This window comes from Uranotaenia lowii, unplaced genomic scaffold, assembly GCF_029784155.1.
Source record: "Uranotaenia lowii strain MFRU-FL unplaced genomic scaffold, ASM2978415v1 HiC_scaffold_24, whole genome shotgun sequence".
NCBI lineage: Eukaryota > Metazoa > Arthropoda > Insecta > Diptera > Culicidae > Uranotaenia > Uranotaenia lowii.
In genome coordinates this window covers 31,685-54,664 of record NW_026598135.1, presented here as the reverse complement: position 1 = coordinate 54,664, position 22,980 = coordinate 31,685, and the positions used below count along the sequence as shown (strand labels likewise).

The following is a 22,980-nucleotide window of genomic DNA, read 5'->3' as shown; positions in this document are numbered from 1 at the left end:
GACTGGATCGATCGACTGTGCACCGAACCGAGGATTGCCGTGAAATCCTACAACAATGGAGCAACTGAACGACCTTGACCTGGCTGACGATATTGTTTTGCTCGCCCAAACATAATCGGACTTGCAGAGCAAACTCGACGACCTCACCGAAAGCTCCAAGGCGGCAGGTCTCAAAGTCAATGTCGGAAAGACCAAGTCGATGGAGATCAACACACGAAATCCCTCCAGTTTCATGGTAGCTGGGCAACAAGTTGAGAATGTTGAGTGCTTCCAGTATCTTGGTAGCCAGATAACGCCTGATGGTGGTACCAGGAAAAACATCGAAACCCGTATCAGAAAGGCCCGATTTGCGTTTGCGAGTCTCCGAAACATCTGGCGTTCACGCCAGATCTCTTTACGAACAAAAATCCGAATTTTCAACTCAAACGTCTAATCCGTATTTTTGTACGGGTGCGACCCTTGGTGCACATATGCGGTGACGACGCGAAAACTGCAAGTTTTTGTAAACCGCTGCCTGCGGAATATCATCCGCGCTTGGTGGCCTCGCAACTGGATCTCGAATGAGGAACTTCATCGCCGGTGTCATCAAAGGGCGCTAGAAATCGAGATTCGGGAGATGGATTGGGCACACGCTGCGAAAAGATGGAAACGAGATTTGCAGAGAGGCGCTAGATTGGAATCCAGAAGGTCATCGAAGAAGAGGTAGACCCAGAAACTCGTGGCGGCGAAGCCTTGCCGCTGAAATCCGAACTGTCGACGAGTATCTTGACTGGGACCAGGTGAAGACGCTGGCTCCGGATCGTCAACAGTGGAGGACTTTTACCACGGCCCTATGCACCGGAGGATCGGCGCGGGATCATTAAGTAAGATTGGTTCAATGCATGTTTCATTGATGCAATACACTGTGATTGTTCAAACTACATATTCATACAACAATGTGTTACCTTCAATAGACATAGACATTAATTATTAATTATTAATCAATTATTGTGGTTTAATAATGCAACTCACACTAACGCCCGATTTGAAAAAACAAATACCTATGGATAAATCATTTAAATTTAAAAACTCTATTTGAATATGCGGAGGCATAATATTCCATGACCAATCCAACTCAAGCAGCACCAGTTCAGTGCCCCCTAAAAATTAATTATCCAACAAACAGTGGAAAATTTCTAAAAAAAAATCAATAAGTTCTCCCGGAGGGGTTACTGCGGGTCAAAACTTGTTGAAGCACAATTTGAACTTCTAACTGGTGACGACGATAACCTCCGGCAATTCGAACCGGACCTGCCGACTGAGGTTCAACTTTCCGTTCATCATGTTATCAGCAATCAAGCTCTCTAGCGCCGCACCACCGGCCAAACTCGATATCCATCAATGGAAACGTTCCAACAAAATGCCAGCAGGTATTGTCACTAGTTTCGAGCCATATGACTGCAGGTAGACCCCCAAGTTGGCAACCGAACAAGCCAGCCAGCTCAGCTCACTTGACCCAGATTCTCGCCGATTAGAGTATGATGGTTCAATTTACCCGACCGGCATAAACCGGGCTCGATAATTTGATTCTGGTCGTGGTTGATTGTTTTAAAGTGACAACTTCCTTCGGGCGGTTGGAATACATTGAAATCTACCACAAAGAGATAGTTTTTATGAATGAAATCGATCATTGTGCTTTTTTGGCATTCTATCAAAAACAAACTCAAAGATTAATTTGACAAGTATCTAATTTATTTTTTCGATGAAAATATATATCGAGAGCAACCTACAGCCTAACCGCGATCTTATCTAGACGAGAGATAGAGAAAGAGATAGATACCTACTCTACTAAGCTACACCAAGAGACCAGTCACGTGGATTCAATCAGCTGAGTTTGAAGGTGTGAAACAGAATCGGGCGTCAATTTGGACGCCGACATGCGCTCACGCAGTCAATGATTTGCTACAAGCGGAGTCGGAAAGGTCGTAAGTCGTAAGAATTTTTTTTAGGTTCAATAATATGTTAAACTCATATAAATGACTCTCATTCGGAGTATTTGGATTATGTAAACAGTCTTCATCACTTTACGATTTAGGTTATTAAAACAACCCAATAACACGTTCGAGTGTGTGTAAGTTGTTCTTATTTAACACTGATGCACGTTTAGATGTTGAAGTGTGCGACAGTAAACAAGTGATTGATGGAAAAACGAACGGATCATCGTTTATCTTACACCATGATGAAAAATGGTTGAAACAGGTTAGATCACTTACTTTTTCTTGGAATAAGAGAAGAAAAATAGTAAAGTTTTTGTCAGCTTAATTTTGAAATTTGGTGTGATTTTTGACGTTTTTGTTACTTTATGTAATCTTTTTAAAATTTTGTCATTCTACAATTTTGAAAGATTTATGTCGTATTTGTAAAAACTTGTGATTTTCAAGTTGCTAGTTAAAGAGTACCATTAGCAACTATTAACGACATTTGGAATAGAAAAATTTCCTTTATTTTTTAGCAATAACAATCGTTTAAATTTGTTTTTTTAATGCATAATCTTACAGCTAGTTTGTTATATAAGCAAGTTGTGAATCAAAGACAATTCTAAAATATTTCATGGAAAACACTTGGCTCCCGAAAATACTACAGATCTCATCGTTTTATGCGTTTGGAAGTCATTTGGAATCAATTTTTTTTATTTCAATATCGCGTTGATTTGTTACAATAATAGTCCCCCCCCCCCCCCCTCCTCCCTCCTCACTAGAAACAAAAAAATAAAGTCTACCATTAAATATCATGAGGAATACGTCTAGACTGGTCGGAATCGGGCAAAAAAAATCAAAAGGTTTTAGCTTTGAGCTTTGAAGCTTTGAGCCCAATAACAATTGTGCAAATTTTTGTGGCTTTAGGATTTTAAATGAGCTGTAGAAAAAAAAATTCAAAGTTTGTGTGGAAATTAGTATGGAAAAAATGAGTTATCCTTCAAAAAATCCTACAGCCTCACTGTTGCACTGTACTCAAATTCTCTAAGTTACATCTTATTGATGAAGAAACACTTCTGCATATGGGAAACACGCCAGCTAGTTTCCAACGTATAATGGCTCCGACCTTACATGCAGTGCAGGGGTGCCATTTGAAAAGATGTGAAAAAAATACTTAGATATATCAATGTTGAAATTGCCATAACTTTTGATTGTTCCATCTGACGGTCACGGTCTTCGATAACGTGGTTCTTTGAAGTTTCAGAAAAGGATGCAGCTTAGAGCCAAGAAACTTTCCACAGTGGTTATTGGGCCCAAAAGAAACCTAAACCCGTTTTATACTTATTTTGGCCAGATTCTGATCAGTCGAACGTTTACTTCACGCGATTTAAGTGTTTTTTCTCATAAAATTAAATATCCAAGCAAGTTTTACATAACAAGCCGTTTTATTGTATTGAAAGACGATAGCCACTTTTAAAATGAGAGTTTCCATACGAATTGAATCTTCGAGCAATTTCATCGCAATTATTTCTAGATCACGATTAAAAAAATTTTGTTTGAAAGACTCCTCCTGTTCTAAATTGGGGATGGAGGTTTCTTCGCAAATATGACCCCCCAAATTATTGTATTTCTTTTTACCTAAGAATCCATTCCCCTATCAACTGAAGGAAGAGAAAAGGAACTTCAATATATTTTCCAAACGGCTAATAAAAATGGATACCAAAGTAGATCCATTCAAGCCATCATAAGGAAAAAAGAAAGATTGCTTCAACGGAAATCTTTTACTACTTTAACTCCTATTCAGAAGGAGTTTCAACGAAGGTCCATGGAGTTCAACAGTGTCAACGCAGTCGAATTGCGACACAAGTTGACAAAGTTTGATATTGAACTAGTGTTCACTAGCTCTAATAATCAACTAAATCCATCTTAGGATCGACTAAAGATCCAGTGGAGCTCTTTCATAGATCTGGTGAGTACAATATCAGTTGTTCCGACTGTGATAAGGTGTACATTGGACAAACCAAAAGGAAATTGAACATTGATTGATAGATTCGAGGAACACATGGCTATAGCTAGATCTGACTCAAAGAAGAAAATCCTTCCTTCACAGAATCCTAGATCTGCAGTAGCTTTACACATGTGTGAATCTGGTCACTCTATTGATCGAGGAAATGTTTCGCTGATCCGGTCTTTGAATAGTAATTCGCTTAAAATGGATATTGCTGAAAGCATTGAAATCTTCAATGAAAAATCAGTTCATCTCTTAAACGGAGACACCGGACCAGGGCACAATTGGTTGTTCAAATTCTTAGGTAAAAAGAAATAAAATAATTTACCTGACAATGCCCAAAACCGGGTAGAAAATAATTTAGCACTACCAGAAAACACCCAGAATAGGGTAGGTAGACCCAAAAGACAGACAACGGCACAACTGCCGAGCATTCGGAGGTTTCTGCTACCTAGTAGTAGCTTACCTAACTCCGATAAAATAATGGAGGGAAACGATTCACATTCATCAATCGAAAACGTTCACTGAAGAAGGTAGTAAGTTGCTATCGAAATACTGGTAAATGAAATTTTCATTTACCGTGGTTGAATTAAAAGGAATCTTTCGATTGCTTTGATTCAGTTGAATCATTCAACCAAGTAGGCTCACAACACAACAGATTGATTTTCAGTTCGAATCATAAGAAAAATAATGTGTTGCAATCCTTATTCGAATATGGTTTTGCATTTCCGAACATGAAGAAAAAAGAAAATTAGAAACCATCCTGACTCTTTGTTCACCATTCAGACACGAAATTTTCAAACTCAATTTTTATGAAAAATATCAATTTAACAGAGCTTTTTACTGGCGATCCAGAATTAAAAACTCAGAATCAGATTGATAATTCGAAATTAATTTTTTTATTTGTATTTACAAGTCAGATTAAAAATAAAAACATGAAACAATGATTTCAGATTCAAACCCAACAAATAAGAATTTAAATTCAAGATTCACGATTAAAGGCACTGAAACAAATTTCTCTTCTTGACTCATACTTAAAAAAATTCAAAACTGCAATTTAGATGCAGAAATAGTTTTTTCTTGTACATTTTAGAAATCGTATTGAAATTCGCAAACAGAATCAAAATTCAAATTGAACGAAAATTTGTGTTTAATCCTCAGATACAATTTAACACTGCTGCTGTGATTCAATATAAACTTTGAATTTAGATTAAGATTTGTAGATTTGTTTATTCTTGCAACGTAAGATTTCAATCTTTTAATTTGTTACAATTTGCGGGTACATATTTAACTTGAATTTCTTCTTCTTCTTAACAACTAATCGTTCCGTCAATTTGTTCTAGTATCAATTTTCTCTCTATGTCGTTTTACTCCATGCATTCTTCAAGCAACCTCTTCTTAAACTCTAATTTATTATTAATTATTTTCAAATTGTTGGGAAGATTATTCCAATTGACAATACCTCTGACGAGAAATGTTCTACCATAGTAAGACGAACTATCTGAAGGGATCAAGATATTCCTGGTTCTTGAGTTTCTTAGTGGCGTGAGCAAAGCTTTCAAATAATTAGGTTTACCAGTTTTCAAGATTCTATGCATTACTACACAAGAGCGATATTTATAAAAACTTTCAAATGAACAACCGATGAGAAGTTTTTGTAGATGTGACACTCGAGAAAATCGAGATAGTTTGAAAACATATCATACACAAGAATTGAGGGCTATGCGTATTTTGTTCAAGGATCTTTCAGAGGCATTCGAATACAGAAAATCACCATATAAAAATAGAGGGTATACGTAAGTCTTGAAAAGTTTTAGTTTTGTTCGTGCGTCCAAATGACGGGTTGTTAAATTTAACCTTTTTATCGAACCTTAAATTTTGCAGCATTGAGCATTGACTTGACGGTTCCAGGAGAGATCCCGATCAAAAATTACTCCTAGATTTTCAGCATAATCGACGAACTGAATGACCGTATTGTTGAGAACTAATGGTTGTAAATTTGAGAAGGGTAGCAGTCTTCCAAAGAACAGAGCCTTTGTTTTGGAGGGATTTATAGGTAGGAGGTTGGAATCGGACCATTCATTTATTTTTGCAAGATCTCCATTTATTTTCGTAAGGAATTCATTAAGATTTACATCATTTTTCTGGCAAAGATATACTTGAACATCGTCTGCAAAAAGGTGGATTGAGCAGTGTTGTAGAACTGATGGAAGATCATTTATGAAAAGTGAAAAAAATAAAGGTCCAAGAATTGATCCTTGAGGAACTCCAGAGCCAATATTAGTGAAATCAGAAAAACAGTCGTTTAAAATAACTGGTTGTTGATAACGATTCTCGCTGTTGATGACGATAATCGAATATTCCTGTGGGCAACGCAGATGTCTCTCGGCTTCAGCTGGTGACGGTGATGGCACGTGATAACGTTGATTTTGGATGATGATTGGCGGCGATGTTGATTGACTTTTAGGAAGGACTAGGAGACACGGGATAGCGTAGGATCGGAATCAAAAGGAAAAATGAAAGGAAAAAAGAGATTGCAAGGAAAGGTTTTTTTTTGTTTTCAATTTTATTGACTTTTAGGAGGGGTGTGGATTCAAAGGATTGTAAGGATGGGAGTCAAAGGAAGGCGGGAAGGAAAAGAATAACTAATTAGGATAGGGTTTTTTTGCAGACGGTGAAAAGATGTTCTTTGCTTTCGATGGGAATCATTTGAGCTTGGTGCGGTAGTTTAATGTGGATGATTCCTCCTCTGGAGCTCACTTTCTCGATAAGGCCTGATTTTTTACATTTCAATGCTTCCATTCGAATTCCTCTTGCGTGTGGGGTTAGATGCTAGTTGACATAGATGCGATTGTCTGAATCGAATCCTATGTTGCGTAACGTCAGGAACGTTGTGCGATGTAGCGTTTGTAGAATTCCAAAGTCGAGCTTTTCATGGCAAACTCGCAAAGAATTAGTGGTTTCGTTCCGGATGCGATCGGCGTTTTTGCTAGTCGTTTATGCTCTACTAGTGGACAGATCGTGTAGCTCAATTGACTAGCAATCTTTTGAAAAATTTCCTTAAGATTCTCCTGTGATTCATAAGGTATTCCTGAGATGATGGTTTCACGGGATTTTTCCATACGCTCTAGAGCTTCAGCAGACAAGAAGGATTCCTCACGGATATTGTTCATTTCAGTGTTTAGTGAAGTGATTTGCGTAAAACACTCACTTTGGAAAAAAGATACCTCCTGTTCTATGGAATCAATTCGTTTACCAAGCTCAGTTCGACAGTTGTCAATTTTTTCTTCCAGGCTGGAGTGTGATTGATTCATTTTAGCTTCGATTTTCCTCCACAACTCGTCAAAACTAGTGATTGACTCCGATGCAATTTGGTTAATGTCTTCACGGAAACGTTTCTTCGCCTGCGAATCTGAATCAACAAGCAAGGATGACGGTGTTGTTGATCTTGTGATTTTTGACATATTGCTAACTTTACAACCACTTTTTGTAGCTCAAAGTCTCAAAAATTCATGAAACTTTATATGATTTGGCTACGAGAGTCACTCACGACGATTAAGAACGGGTCTATAAAATCCGCGATAACGTTTGTTAGGAAAAATATCCGAAATAGTCGGAAGCACTTTTAAATAGCGGTTAACGTAACATCCCTTCAGGAACGATCCCAACGATTTCAAGTAATTGACTTTTTTTCTCTTGTATGTTTTACAATAATGCCTAGATTTTCTGCAGATTTGCCCTTTACTTTTAAATTTTTTTTTTCAATAATCGTCCTGAATTGACCGACCATGTGGATACTTGTCGTAGAAACTATGGTATGCTTTAGGTTAAAGATCATCGTTCTTTTTAACAACTATTTTGAAGATATTCGATCTCCATCTAATTCAATATCGGATAAGCAATTTCAAATTACTTAGCACTTTTTTAGACATGGTTTGTCCCAAATTTCACAGGAATCAAATAACCTTGGTGATAAACGCTCTAGAAGCGACAAGTCATCTGATATCATTTCAGTTATTGGTGACACTTTGAAAATCAGAGAGACCCTTACTTGGAAAAGACCTTGCTGATATCATCTGGTTGAATCTAATCGACTCACAAACATGATGGTTATTAAAATGGAAGAAATGGAAGAAACATGAAAAAATTACTTTTGATTATTTCATTGAATACTCAATGAAATATTCGACCGAATATTCGGCCGAATACTTGTTTGGCCGAATAGTTGAAAACACAAATATTCGGTATTCGGCCGTTGGTCGAATATCACTATTAATTTGGTACATCTCTAGTTTAAACATTGATTAGTTTGAACTGTTCGGAAACTTTTTTTTTTAAATCAACTTAGTTTTCAAATTATTTAAGATAATTTAAGATATTTACATTCTTTTTTGACGAAATTATCAAAAGCATAAATTTTAAACTGGAAGTTGAAGTGAACTGTGAGGCAAAGTAAAAAAAAATGAAATCACAACTCAAGTTGCTCACGGAACTCCTCTGATAAAATAAAAATTCTTAACATTATGTTTTTTTTTCTTTATTTACATTTTATTTATACCTACATATACACTTATATTACATTTTTATAAATAAAAACTAAGTTAAACATTACTTTTGTTCAAAACATCCTATCCTAACAAAAGTTGAGGTGGTTTCCGAACACTTTTTCAATAATCGTTTTGTTGTTGCAACGATATCATTGATTTCCATACATAGAATTTCATCAGGGTCTTTTAGGTTAATTTTAAGTCTAAAGCGAATTATTTTGGATGTCCAGTCCCAAATAATATGAGATTTACAACATTGTTTAACTCTGTGTATGTTTGTGTCTTCTTTTTTGCAAGTCTCACAAAGAGCGTCATTAATAGCGGCAAAATTATGGTTAAACATTTTGATTCTGTTGGGGTATATATCATTGTAAATTTCGTAAAGAATGGATCTGGTTTTCATATTCAAAAATTTTTTATGAATATTTGTCCAAATAAAAATTTCAGTTCAATTTTTGCAACAATATTCTTTCGATTTATTAAGAAGTCATAAATTTTTCGGTTGGAACATAGAAAATCGTGTATTTTAATTTCTAAGGCATCAGTTATCTATTTTTTGCAGTTGATCGTCACTTTTTTCAAATCTTGCTGTCTTAATAAATAGTGGTCAATGTCTGTTTCTTTTTGAAACAATAAATTCTTTACAAACAACGATTTACACTGTACTTCTGGGTCTAATAATTGAAGGCCTCCGTGGATGTTAAACAATAATTTGAAACAATTTAACTACTTAGTTGTATTTTTTTAGCCACCAAATTATTAGATACAGATTTATGGGATCCTGACTTTTTCTCTTGCCAGGGTATTTCAGAAGCATATGTAGCATTTAACCGATAAAATACATAATTTCAAAAGTTTGTATAAAATGTAGAAATTTTGTGAATTCTGTGAAAATTTTCAATATTCTGTGATCTGTGACACAGGGTCGAGATTCAACCAACTGAGAGTAGGCTGTGAGTGAAGAAAGCGGACGATTTTTTTTTTTGACAGGAAAATTTGCTGCTGTTTGTGGAATATTTGAAGATGGAAGCTTTTATGGTGGGTTCGGAAAATGGAACCGGCGGACTCTGGAAAAGTTGCCAACCCAAAAGAAGATTTTACTAGTAGCTATGATTCCTGCGAAGGCGGCAGTTTCCCCAACATCACCGCAGTTAAAGTTGTTCTTGTGTCCTGACTCATCTGTAATTCCTTTGATTTGGTGAGCCCGTTCTTTATTCTTTTTTTTCTACTTTTTTACTTAATGATCAAAATCCTACATAACCGTATGAAGCGTTTGGCTGAGAATTACGCGCTTCATTCCTTCTTGTTCTTTTTGCAAAATAAAAGTTCTCACATTCTTTGTTACAAAGACAACTTTGGGATTTCGTCACAATATCCACCCACTCTCAATTTTTCGTCAACATCAACAAAATTTGTCAAAAACAATGCCTACGGCTTGATTTATTAAATTATTTTCTCAATATTTCTGAGTAATAAATTATTATAAAATTGTTTCACCAAAACCGCTTCATTATCAATAAATGTTCATTATATTATTGTCTTGGCACAGATAATTTGTTTTTTGTCATAATTTTTTTTAGACAGAAATTATTAGAAAATTTTCAGAAAAACCGACAACTCATTAAAAAAGATTGGGGTAAACTTAAGAAATCTCTCTTAAGAATCTTCCATTTTCCCTATTGACTACGGACGTGGCCGGCGCCGTTATTAATCATATAAATCATATAACAAGGGAGAGCATTAGATTTGTACAATGAGAACGGCTGTTTGAGGTATGCCCTTCGACACTTAAACTGGCAAGACCCTTTTCGACTTCCCAGCTACGAAAGCCGCTGCCGCCTGATCGACATCGACACGCTGCAAGCCCGCAGGACCGCCACTCGTGCTTCTTTCGTCGCTGATCTGCTTTCATCAAGAATCGACTCTCCTGCACTTTTGGAAGTTCTTCCACTTAGCGTCCGACCTCGTGGTTTGAGGAATCGGGATCTTCAGCTCTTCGTTCCTGTTAGACTAAACAATTACGGGGCCAACTCTGCAATAATTGGCGTCATCAAGACTTTTAACCGCTTCTCAGAACATTTTGATTTTGACGTTTCGAAGGTTTTATTCCGAAGAAGAATTCTTAGTGTTCTAAGTTCAGTGTAGATTTGTATTTGTTTTTAGTTTTTAATTTTAAAATATCATTTGGATCAATATATGATCTGTTGATTTAATAATAAATAAATGTAAATGTAATCCCAAGCACTATTCTTTTGGACTTTGTGCAATTTTTTTTTTTTTTTTTTCAAGCGGCAGCTTTATGAGAAATCACACGGCCCTTTTGAGGCCAAAATTACTCACCGCGGGGGAAAGCTAGGTAAATGAAATGGGTAGGATTGGGAGGAGACCGCAATACACCGGGCGGATTAAGAATGTGTCTCATTTAAACTCCGGTTGCTCTCTGACAAGTCAAACCCTGGCGAACCAGGGCTGGGCTTGCCAATGAGCCGTATTGCGAGCGAGGGTATTTTATATCGGTTGTATAATGTGTAAATGTGTAACACTGTGTCATGTGAAGGGAGCAACAAATAGTAGCTTTGGTATGGTTTGTTTGCTGGATTCGTCGTGATATTAAGTAGTATTGTGTAGTGTGAAGTGAGCAACAAATAGTAGCCTTTGTAGGGCTGAGGTTTGTTGTCACAATGAAAAGTTTTGTATCATGTGAAGTGAGCAACAAATAGTAGCCTTTGAAGGGCTGAGTTTTGTTGTCACAGTGAGTAGTATTGTGTCATCTGAAGTGCGCAATGTTTGAATTTTGTTGTCACACTGAAAAGTATTGTGTCGTGTAAAGTGAGCAACAAATAGTAGCCTTTGTAGGGCTGAGTTTTGTTGTCACAGTGAGTAGTATTGTGTCATGTGAAGTGAGCAATATTTGAATTTTGTTGTCACAGTGAGTAGTATTGTGTCATGTGAAGTGAGCAACAAATAGTAGCCTTTGTAGGGCTGAGTTTTGTTGTTACAGTGAGTAATATTGTGTCATGTGAAGTGAGCAATGTTTGAATTTTGTTGTCACAGTGAGTAGTATTGTGTCATGTGAAGTGAGCAACAAATAGTAGCCTTTGTAGGGCTGAGGTTTGTTGTCACAATGAAAAGTTTTGTGTCATGTTAAGTGAGCAACAAATAGTAGCCTTTGAAGGGCTGAGTTTTGTTGTCACAGTGAGTAATATTGTGTCATGTGAAGTGAGCAACAAATAGTAGCCTTTGTAGGGCTGAGTTTTGTTGTCACAGTGAGTAATATTGTGTCATGTGAAGTGAGCAATGTTTGAATTTTGTTGTCACAGTGAGTAGTATTGTGTCATGTGAAGTGAGCAACAAATAGTAGCCTTTGTAGGGCTGAGTTTTGTTGTCACAGTGAGTAATATTGTGTCATGTGAAGTGAGCAATGTTTGAATTTTGTTGTCACAGTGAGTAGTATTGTGTCATGTGAAGTTAGCAACAAATAGTAGCCTTTGTAGGGCTGAGGTTTGTTGTCACAATGAAAAGTTTTGTGTCATGTGAAGTGAGCAACAAATAGTAGCCTTTGAAGGGCTGAGTTTTGTTGTCACAGTGAGTAATATTGTGTCATGTGAAGTGAGCAACAAATAGTAGCCTTCGTAGGGCTGAGTTTTGTTGTCACAGTGAGTAATATTGTGTCATGTAAAGTGCAATGTTTGAATTTTGTTGTCACAGTGAGTAGTATTGTGTCATGTGAAGTGAGCAACAAATAGTAGCCTTTGTAGGGCTGAGTTTTGTTGTCACGGTGAGTAATATTGTGTCATGTGAAGTGAGCAACAAATAGTAGTCTTTGAAGGGCTGAGTTTTGTTGTCACAGTGAGTAGTATTGTGTCATCTAAAGTGCGCAATGTTTGAATTTTGTTGTTACACTGAAAAGTATTGTGTCGTGTAAAGTGAACAACAAATAGTAGCCTTTGTAGGGCTGAGTTTTGTTGTCACAATGAATAGTGTTATGTTGGGTCCTACCTATCACCTATCCTTACTCGATTCAAAAACTTTGAGCCCATGATAGTTTTCTCTTGAGATTAACATAGATTGGCGTATAAAAATATTTACAAATGAGTAAGTCTTAAGAGATTCAGAACAAATGCGTGGCTACTCTGTAATTATTTTAACAACTTGGATACCATAAAACAGAATCTCCATTAAAAGGTGTTTATCACTGCAGCAATTGTAAAAAAATCTACGTTACACACACAATAAAATAATTGATAAATAACCAACAACCCATACTACTAATGACAATGCTGTTCCTCTAAAGCCTCATCGCTAACTCTGAACATCTTCTCAGAGCAACTTTCCTCAATCTGTTTCGGTTGAATTAAATAACACTCCTATTTTTAATTCCCAATATTATCTTCCTGGACTGCCTTTATATTATTGTTTTTCAAAATCGTAACATCTTTCTTCCACTACCTTAATTGAATTTCAAGCCTAACCGAACAATAGACAAATCTACCAAAAAGCGTTGAAACGAGAAAGAATTATTGTTAACAGGAAACTGTCCAAAAAGCATTCTGATCCAATGAGCCTCTAGTTCTTGTAAAATGCTTGATTTAAGAATAAGCCTTCGAAATTCATAAACCGCAAATGCACACTTACTAGAGCATTGGGGAGGCGAATACTACTACCTTTACAGCCTAGCGTACGGGGACACATCTGAACCTACAGAATACCGGACCTGAAATATAAAACTTTATTAAACAAATTGTATGAAAAATTATATCAGGTCAAACAATCAATACTGATCGGACCATATTGAACACTGGTAAGACGTTTGTATAAAGCCGTGGGGCCAACACGTAGATTCCGTTTCACTGGTATTCATCAGTGATCCGTTCGTGTTCGCAAGATCTGGTGTGATACTATCACTATTCGATTCTTTAAGATCTTGCGCGACAAGGCATACCCATTTACATCAAAGTGATATAAATGAGCCTCTTACCATGCCCACGGTCTTTTGGACTTTGTGCAAAATTGATGGTAAATAAAACATTTCGAGTTCAATGGTTTAAGGTGGATATGAGAAGTCAATCAAGCTAAGCTAAGCTAAGCTAATATTCTGTGATATGTAACACAGATTCTGTGACGAAAAATTGCTAAAAATTCTGTAAAATTAGAGATTTGTCTGGGATTCCTGCAACCTTGGCCAAACCCCGCCGGTCTGCTTCTAGATAGTCAAAAGGAATCTTAGTAGACTCTTTATAGTTGTAAATGCACGAAAATTCCGATTTTTTATTGTAACTTTGATGAGGGACAAAAATTTCAGAACATGGTCAACCATTATTCAAAAAATGCTCCGTGATCATTTTTACACCTTAGTAACTTTCTTCCTATAGTCTATCCGTCTACCATTTCAAATCTTTAATACTCATCGATAAATCCGCTCAAAATTTAAAAAAACAAAATAACGGTGATTTCGCCCCTTTAAAATATAAGTTTATTTTGTCCGTTCTAAAAACCGAGTAAAACTGTAATCCACAGGCTCATTCCATTCTGTATACAATTATTCCTGTCTGAGCTCTGTTTATAATTAATTGCACTCATTATATAAATTGACCACTGATTATAAAAATTAATCACTGATTTGCATAATGATGAACAAAGTTCAAAGAGCTACATTTTGTCCTATTGCGCTCATAATATTGCTTGAGCTTTAACAATAAAAAAAAACAGCTTTAATCCTAAATTAACGTTTTCGTTTAATTTCAATGAATGTTCAAGCGGTGTTTTTGTTTGGTTTAGATGGAAGCAGTCTACTCAGCGCGAGTTTGGCCTGGTAGTTGGTAGCATCATCTCATAAACACAAACAAACCGATTCATCAATCACGGGGCGCAGGCAGCTCACAGAGCAGAGGCATCTCGCTGTCATGCTACACAATAAACAACAACTAGACCTGTCCCGGGGTGATGGAAAGAAACTAAATGCATTCCTACCGAAAAATTAACTTATGCCGGCACTAGTTGAACGAATTTTAGAACGTCATGTGGTTTGTTATTTTTTATTTATCTTGTTGTTGACGTTGGCGAGATATTTAATAAACGGAAGGTCCAGTTTGAATTTGCTCTGAATGCAAGTGTTGTTCGGTTTGTACGCGTAATTACTACCTTTAAGGTCGACCTCCTTCTTATCGATTATCGAGCGAAGCTGTCTCCGTCCAAACAACTTGATACACGCGCCCTCTAATCACTAGTCTTGCGTTATCAAACAGAAGCCACCAATAATTTACCAACACACTTGAACGTGGCGCGGAAGATTTACTCCCCTGTCTATATGGGTAATGGCTACTAAATACTAGAGGGTCTCGCCAATATTGAGTAACAACACATGACCAAGAAATTTTTGTATCAGCTAGAATTGATGAAAATTTTCTACCGGACTTACCAGGAGGGGTGTCGGTCAGAACCGAGATGTTGGCCGTGTCCACATGCGGTGCAAAAGCTTCGTAGATATCGGATTCTTCCTCGATGCCACTGAGCTGTTCGGTTCCGATGGCATTAACCGGCATGGTTCCTGGGTTTGGATCACTTTCTATCTTATTTACTTGCTAAGCGGAAAACTTTATGCTCGATAATACTATGCTTTTTGATAACTTTTTTCTTCTTTGTGTGTTTAGAACACAACTTAGATCACAGATCTTTGGTAGGATCACTATTGCACCGAACCCTTCTGGATAGCCCTCAGCAGCTGGAAGCAACCACCCGAGGGTCTAGCAGCTAGACGTACAGCCACGAAAATCACCTTCAGCGGTTTACCGTCGCGTTTGAATTTCGCTCTCTACCCATAAACAGTGTTTCGGAACTCGCGTCGCCGCTAGTTACTCGCCTAGAGCGCCCCCGAAATAAAAACAAATCGCGCGGCGCTAACGGAGAAGGTGGTCTCGTCGTATCTATTCGACCGCTAAACACACACTCGAATGCTGGAATACCAATACGCCTTGGCCGCACGCCAGCCAGCCAGCCAACTTCCAACCGAAACCGGGGACACAATCACAGGTGTTCCACTCCAAGTTGAGTACACTCGGCTCCGGCTACCAGGTACGCGGACCAATAATAACTGGGCTGCCCGCTATCGAGAACTGTCCCAAAAGGCCAGCACCAGATTAATTTTTTTCTTACTTTTTCAATTCGCCTTCCAGTAGAACACCACCGATTCGCATTTGCTTATACACACCGAGACCGAATGACTAGACTAGATTGTAAGTAAGCTTACGCCTCGCGACTCCCCCTTGGGTTGCGCCTCAAGATATCTATCTCTTTGACTCGATGAACCTCAGCGGCGGCTAATCTCCTGCGTCGATAATCTCAATCTGTGCGGCTGGCTGGGAATTTCGTTGAACTTACTCGAACGTTGTTGAATAATAAATATTTTGGGGCGGCTGCTGCTGCTGTTGTAGTTGTTGTTTTTCGATGGTCTCAGATGTCTACGGGGACACTAGTACCCCAGGGCGTACTCGGAAGGCATGCATTTCCGGCAGATTTATGTCAGATCCTCAAAAAGCATGATGTAACCTGGAAAGGAAGACGAAACGGGAGACTTTTATTAGTAAGTTATTTCAGTAGCCACGCCGATAAGTCACTGGGGAAAATCGAGTGAATCATCGATCTAATATCAAAGCCCATCCGTCCCCACAGGTGACGTGTTTGGGATTTAGAAATGGCATTACGGGAATTTATACGTAAGCAGTAGCAAACGAGCGAAGCCCCATCGCACTTAATAAGCCTTGCTAGCTATCTAGCTAGGTGGATTCGGTCCAAAAATAGCGATCTAGAACATGTTTGGGTGACATTTGTCCGGTACTTCCTAAGTGGATCACTTCCCATTGACGTACAACAATGATGATGAGATGTTAATTTTGAATCGGTCGCCAAAAAAAACCAAAAACTTTTCAAAACATTTCAATTTTTAAAGGTTCTAAAAATAAAAATAAGTTTATTTTTAACTTTGATAGCTTTAAAAATTGTCTTAGTACCTTTTAACTTAAAAACGGAAAATAATTTTATCAAACATTCTTCTTCCTTATTTTTCAATCGGTAATTGAGATTGGTCCCTGAATAAAAGATAAAGTTTTCGCGGTCGATGGGTAGCAGACAAAGCAAGGCCTTTAGCCCTCAGTAAACTGTGTAGCTAGCACTTGAATGAAATTGCTCTCTTCAGATGGATTGGTTCTACATTTTTTCCGCATGAATTGAGTAGAAGCTATGGCAAAGAAATAATACAAAATACCATCAATAAAACGTTGAAAATGATATGAGTTTTAAAGACTCGAAGAAGAAAAAAACAAAAAGAATTTATGTTCAATGTACTATTTACTCTCAAGATTATAGTCCGGAAACTTTTAATTGGTAAAATTTCAATTTAAAAAACCCGATTGAATACACTTAACAGTGGATTGTAACCTTTTTTACAGCCTGTATTAATTATATCTGGATACACATGACACAAAATAATAAATAAATGATAGATTCATAAATTCTGAATACTGATTAAAGAATTTCGAACGCAGTAAATCCTAAATGAATTCAAGAAATAAGGATTCAAAATTGTTTATAGGATAAATGTATTTTGAAATAATTATAATTTGCCTATAGATATTTTAAAAATTAATTCGACAAATGTGATAAAATTTATGAAAACAATGTCTGAATTTAGTGAACTTGCACTTTTAGTGAGCAGTGCACTGATCTCAAGTGAAATGAAGAAAACTGTGAATCGATTACATCGATTAGTTTTCTACGTGAAAACAATGTATTTAAAGTGATGGAACTAGCGCTGGTGCTGGGCCCTCCAGACTGGTATTGGGCCATACAAGTAGAGTGGAGTTTCGGAAAGGATCCAGATTGATATAAAGCTAAGTGATTTTCTTTGTTATTTCTCTTTAATTTATTGATTCAGTAGGCATTTCTTACTATGAAGTTCTTAATTTTCGTTCGTTTCAAAAGTGAAATTTTAATACATAGATATCAAGAGTTATCATAATAAAGCCAGTGAAAAGGACCCGAAATGAACGAAGATGTAATGTGTATCGGTGGGTTCTCCAGAGGCATCGGGCGCGGCCAACTGCTCCGAGGGTGCAGTCAGTCAAACGGCATTAATCAAACGGGGGAAAGTGGTCTCTTCTAAGCAGAATTTAGTCTAGCGGTACATCCGTTTGAAATCCCAAAGCTAAGTATTCGCTTTAATTTTAACTTCTTCGTCTAAAATGGGCACAAATAACTTGCAACAAGATCTTCTCAATTTCAAGTTCTAGACTAACGAACAGTTGCATTTTTGGGTTTTAATACTTCATGAAAATAGCGAAAGCTTATCCAAATGTAATATTCTATATTCTAATAATAACTGCGGTGAGTATAATGTTGGTAGGGATCTCCACGCTTCATTCCGCCCCTGTATCCTGTATCTTTCGCGGTTTTCATCACATGGTTGGCCTGGCCGTAGTAATATCTGCAATGCATAGGAATATGTAACAGTTATTACGCTGAAAAGAAAAATTATAGACGCAAGTCTCCCATTTTCCAGGATGCCTACATGTTTTGGCCATGTTGATGTAAGAAGAAGAAGAAGAAGAAGAAGAAATAATTATAATTTGCCTATAAATAACATTATTTGCATTATTGGAAATTTTTGAATGACTTAATTCTGGAATATCTTGTATGGTCCCGTTTCTATGACATTATAACTTTATATCTATAAAATGGCTAGGTCCTCCCAATATTTCTATGTTCATTTTTTATTCAAACTTAACCATTTGATAGAGTTTTTAGCCATTTGTTCCAAACAGACTTTCTCATAGAAAATATCCATTTTTTTAAATACCCTAAGCTAATCATATAACCATAAATATACCTATACGAAGGAAAAAAGTTAAACTTTCATATGAAATAACCAATTTTCATCTAAATGATATCATTTTATCAGGAGAGGTGTTTCTTTGTGAGTCGTCGAAAAAACAGATATTTTAAAACTTTTAAACAACATTTTAAGTAATATAAAAAGAAATCTCCAACTACAAACCAAATTTAGCCTTTTAGTCTAATTTTGTCATTTTTTGTAATTTTGGTCATTTTGGTCATTTTGGTCATTTTGGTCATTTTGATCATTTTTGTCATTTTTGTCATTTTTGTCATTTTTGCCATTTTTGTCATTTTTGTCATTTTCGTCAATTTTGTCATTTTTGTCATTTTCGTCATTTTTGTCATTTTTGTCATTTTTGTCATTTTTGTCATTTTTGTCATTTTTGTCATTTTTGTCATTTTTGTCATTTTTGTCATTTTTGTCATTTTTTTCATTTTTGTCATTTTTGTCATTTTTGTCATTTTTGTCATTTTCATCATTTTGGTCAATTTTGTTAATTTGGTCATTTTTGTCATTTTTGTCATTTTTGTCATTTTTGTCATTTTTTGTCATTTTTGTCATTTTTGTCAATTTTGTCAATTTTGTCAATTTTGTCAATTTGGTCATTCTTGTCATTTTTGTCATTTTTGTAATTTTTGTAATTTTTGTCATTTTTGTAATTTTTGTAATTTTTGTCATTTTTGTCATTTTTGTCATTTTTGTAATTTTTGTCATTTTTGTCATTTTTGTCATTTTTGTCATTTTTGTCATTTTTGTCATTTTTGTCATTTTTGTCATTTTTGTCATTTTTGTCATTTTTGTCATTTTTGTCATTTTTGCCATTTTTGTAATTTTTGTAATTTTCGTAATTTTTGTAATTTTTGTCATCATTGTCATTTTTGTCATTTTTATCATTTTCGTAATTTTTGTAATTTTTGTAATTTTTGTCATTTTTGTCATTTTTGTCATTTTTGTCATTTTTGTCATTTTTGTCATTTTTGTCATTTTTGTCATTTTTGTCATTTTTGTCATTTTTGTCATTTTTGTCATTTTTGTCATTTTTGTCATTTTTGTCGTTTTTGTCGTTTTTGTCATTTTTGTCATTTTTGTCATTTTTGTCATTTTTATTATTTTTGTCAATTTTGTCAATTTTGTTAATTTGGTCATTTTTGTCTTTTTCATCATTTTGGTCAATTTTGTTAATTGGTAATTTTTGTCATTTTGTCATTTTTGTCATTTTTGTCATTTTTGTCATTTTTGTCAATTTTGTAAATTTTGTCAATTTTGTCATTCTTGTCATTTTTGTCATTTTTGTCATTTTTGTCATTTTTGTAATTTTCGTAACTTTTGTCATTTTTGTCATTTTTGTCATTTTTATCATTTTTGTCATTTTTGTCATTTTTGTCATTTTTGTCATTTTTGTCATTTTTGTCATTTTTGTCATTTTTGTCATTTTTGTCATTTTCGTCTTTTTTGTCATTTTTGTCATTTTTGTCAATTTTGTCAATTTTGTCAATTTGGTCATTTTTGTCATTTTTGTCAATTTTGTCATTTCTGTCATTTTTGTCATTTTTGTCATTTTTATCATTTTTGTCATTTTTGTCATTTTTTTCATTTTTGTCATTTTTGTCATTTTTGTCATTTTTGTCATTTTCATCATTTTGATCAATTTTGTTAATTTGGTCATTTTTGTCATTTTTGTCATTTTTTGTCATTTTTGTCATTTTTGTCAATTTTGTCAATTTTGTCAATTTTGTCAATTTGGTCATTCTTGTCATTTTTGTCATTTTTGTCATTTTTGTAATTTTTGTAATTTTTGTCATTTTTGTAATTTTTGTCATTTTTGTCATTTTTGTCATTTTTGTCATTTTTGTCATTTTTGTCATTTTTGCCATTTTTGTAATTTTTGTAATTTTCGTAATTTTTGTCGTTTTTGTCATTTTTGTCATTTTTGTCATTTTTGTCATTTTTATTATTTTTGTCAATTTTGTCAATTTTGTTTATTTGGTCATTTTTGTCATTTTCATCATTTTGGTCAATTTTGTTAATTTGGTAATTTTTGTCATTTTTGTCATTTTTGTCATTTTTGTCATTTTTATCAATTTTGTAAATTTTGTCAATTTTGTCATTCTTGTCATTTTTGTCATTTTTGTCATTTTTGTCATTTTTGTAATTTTCGTAACTTTTGTCATTTTTGTCATTTTTGTCATTTTTATCATTTTTGTCATTTTTGTCATTTTTGTCATTTTTGTCATTTTCGTCTTTTTTGTCATTTTTGTCATTTTTGTCAATTTTGTCATTTTTGTCATTTTTGTCAATTTTGTCATTTCTGTCATTTTTGTCATTTTTGTCATTTTTGTCATTTTTGTCATTTTTGTCATTTTTGTCATTTTTGTCATTTTTGTCATTTTTGTCATTTTTGTCATTTTTGTCATTTTTGTCATTTTTGTCATTTTTGTCATTTTTGTCATTTTTGTCATTTTTGTCATTTTTGTCATTTTTGTCATTTTTGTCATTTTTGTCATTTTTGTCAATTTTGTCAATTTTGTCATTTTTGTCATTTTTGTCATTTTTATTTTTTGTCATTTTTGTCATTTTTTTCATTTTTGTCATTTTTGTCATTTTTGTCATTTTTGTCATTTTCATCATTTTGGTCAATTTTGTTAATTTGGTCATTTTTGTCATTTTTGTCTTTTTTGTCATTTTTTGTCATTTTTGTCAATTTTGTCAATTTTGTCAATTTTGTCAATTTTGTCAATTTGGTCAATTTGGTCATTTTTGTCATTTTTGTCATTTTTGTCATTTTTGTCATTTTTGTCATATTTGTCATTTTTGTCATTTTTGTCATATTTGTCATATTTGTCATTTTTGTCATTTTTGTCATTTTTGTAATTTTTGTCATTTTTGTCATATATGTCATTTTTGTCATTTTGTCATTTTTGTCATTTTTGTCATTTTGCCATTTTTGTCATTTTTGTAATTTTTGTCACTTTTGTCATTTTTGTCATTTTTGTCATTTTTGTCATTTTTGTCATTATTGTCTTTTTTGACATTTTTGTAATTTTTGTATTTTTTTTTGTTTTTGTCATTTTTGTCATTTCCACACGGCATATCACATTAACATGAGAAAATAGAGAAAATTTGACAAATAATTAGAATATAGGACTCTAAAATCTCCCAAAAATCGTTATAAGAACATAAGCAAGAAAAATGCTGTTCCCTAGTGTAATCAATGTAACATTTTTTACGTAAGATCTTGAATTCAATACTCAATCATCTAAATACAGAGAATTGGTTTTTTAATGTCAAAAGACGTGCCCCCATTCAATATCTAATAGCTTTTTTTGTCTAGCAAGATACGAAGTAACAGTTTTGGACAAAGCTGTTCAGCGAAAAAGCAGTTCCAAAAAATTGATAAAAAATTTTGAAGATGCTGTTTCAGGTATCCACAAAAAAATATAAGAACTGACTGGTGGAAGAGACCAAATTTGGTTTAAAACTCTCCGATTTTTTGAGCTTATGGTTCTTGTAATAAGAATACAACATTGAAACTACACTAGATTGAGTCAAAGACGTATGCTACGAAGAACGAAACAATCCCGTGCAAGTTACGATCATGGAAAATGGCATCCAACTGGACGAAATTATCTTATTTATCGGTAACGAACGATGCCAATATGAGCAAATTACATGGTAATTGATGACGGACGCAGGCTGACGTCTACAAGAAGGAACAAAACCGCTTGAAGCTAGAAGCCTTGCAAAGAACCAGCAAAATAGCAACAAGAACAAGCCTAATCTAGTTACGGGCTTACTACATCGACAAAACTTGTTTCGCTGAGCCATCGAGGGGCCACTAAAATAATACCAGAAAAAACTGTGTTCAGGCATGAATGAACTCACCCACACTGGTTCGTCGATTGTGCTGTTTATTTTTTTGTCTCTGCATTCAACGTTTTCCATGAATGAAGGAATGGGGCAGAGGCGAAAAAAAAAATTCTGCCAAAGACTGAAATCCGGGAAAAAGGAAAAGTCGCTGAAGGAAGTTTTACGACCCTCCTCCTCGTCGTCGGCATCGTGGCCAGAAATGACTTTGCCGTTTCCGACCACCATAATGGAGGCGAAATTCTGAAACCGGGCGGTTTCTGGTTAAGTGAAATATGTTCGCGACTTAGGCGATTGTTGGTGTAAACGAAAATCGATATCGAGGGAGCAACTGTATCGCGTTCGTATTACACTTTTCGCATTTTGTGCGAATGTTGATTATGAATCTAGATAGAAATTCTGATCCTGAAATCCTCAACAATCGACGCTATATTGTTATTCCAAACAAACATTGTAGATTGCTTTTGCGTTTGAACTTCCAACGTTCTTTTAGCTTTTACTGGTTAATGCTGAGCTGAAGAAGCAAAAAACATTTCTACGCTAACTGTGAAACTACTTTTCTATTTTTGAGTGTTTGTATACCTTCAACATCAAACATATGAACCAAAGAGAGTGCTAATGTGAATTATTGCCACTGGCAATCCACTTCATCACACACGTTTTCTGTTTTGAGTTTAGGTAAACGGTCGTACGCACCTAATTTATTATGAATCAATC

At 35.1% G+C, this 22,980-nt stretch overlaps 1 protein-coding gene across 1 annotated transcript in view; it reads right to left on the bottom strand.

Annotated features, from left to right (window-relative positions):
- Window positions 1-22,980, bottom strand: part of LOC129759672 (GTPase-activating protein skywalker-like) — a 150,365-nt gene that overhangs the window by 109,481 nt on the left and 17,904 nt on the right. Inside the window, exon 2 of the mRNA XM_055757183.1 lies at window positions 14,929-16,055. Within this exon, the coding sequence (XP_055613158.1) occupies window positions 14,929-15,052 (124 nt within the window). The 5' untranslated portion in view covers window positions 15,053-16,055. The remainder of the gene's footprint in view (window positions 1-14,928; window positions 16,056-22,980) is intronic.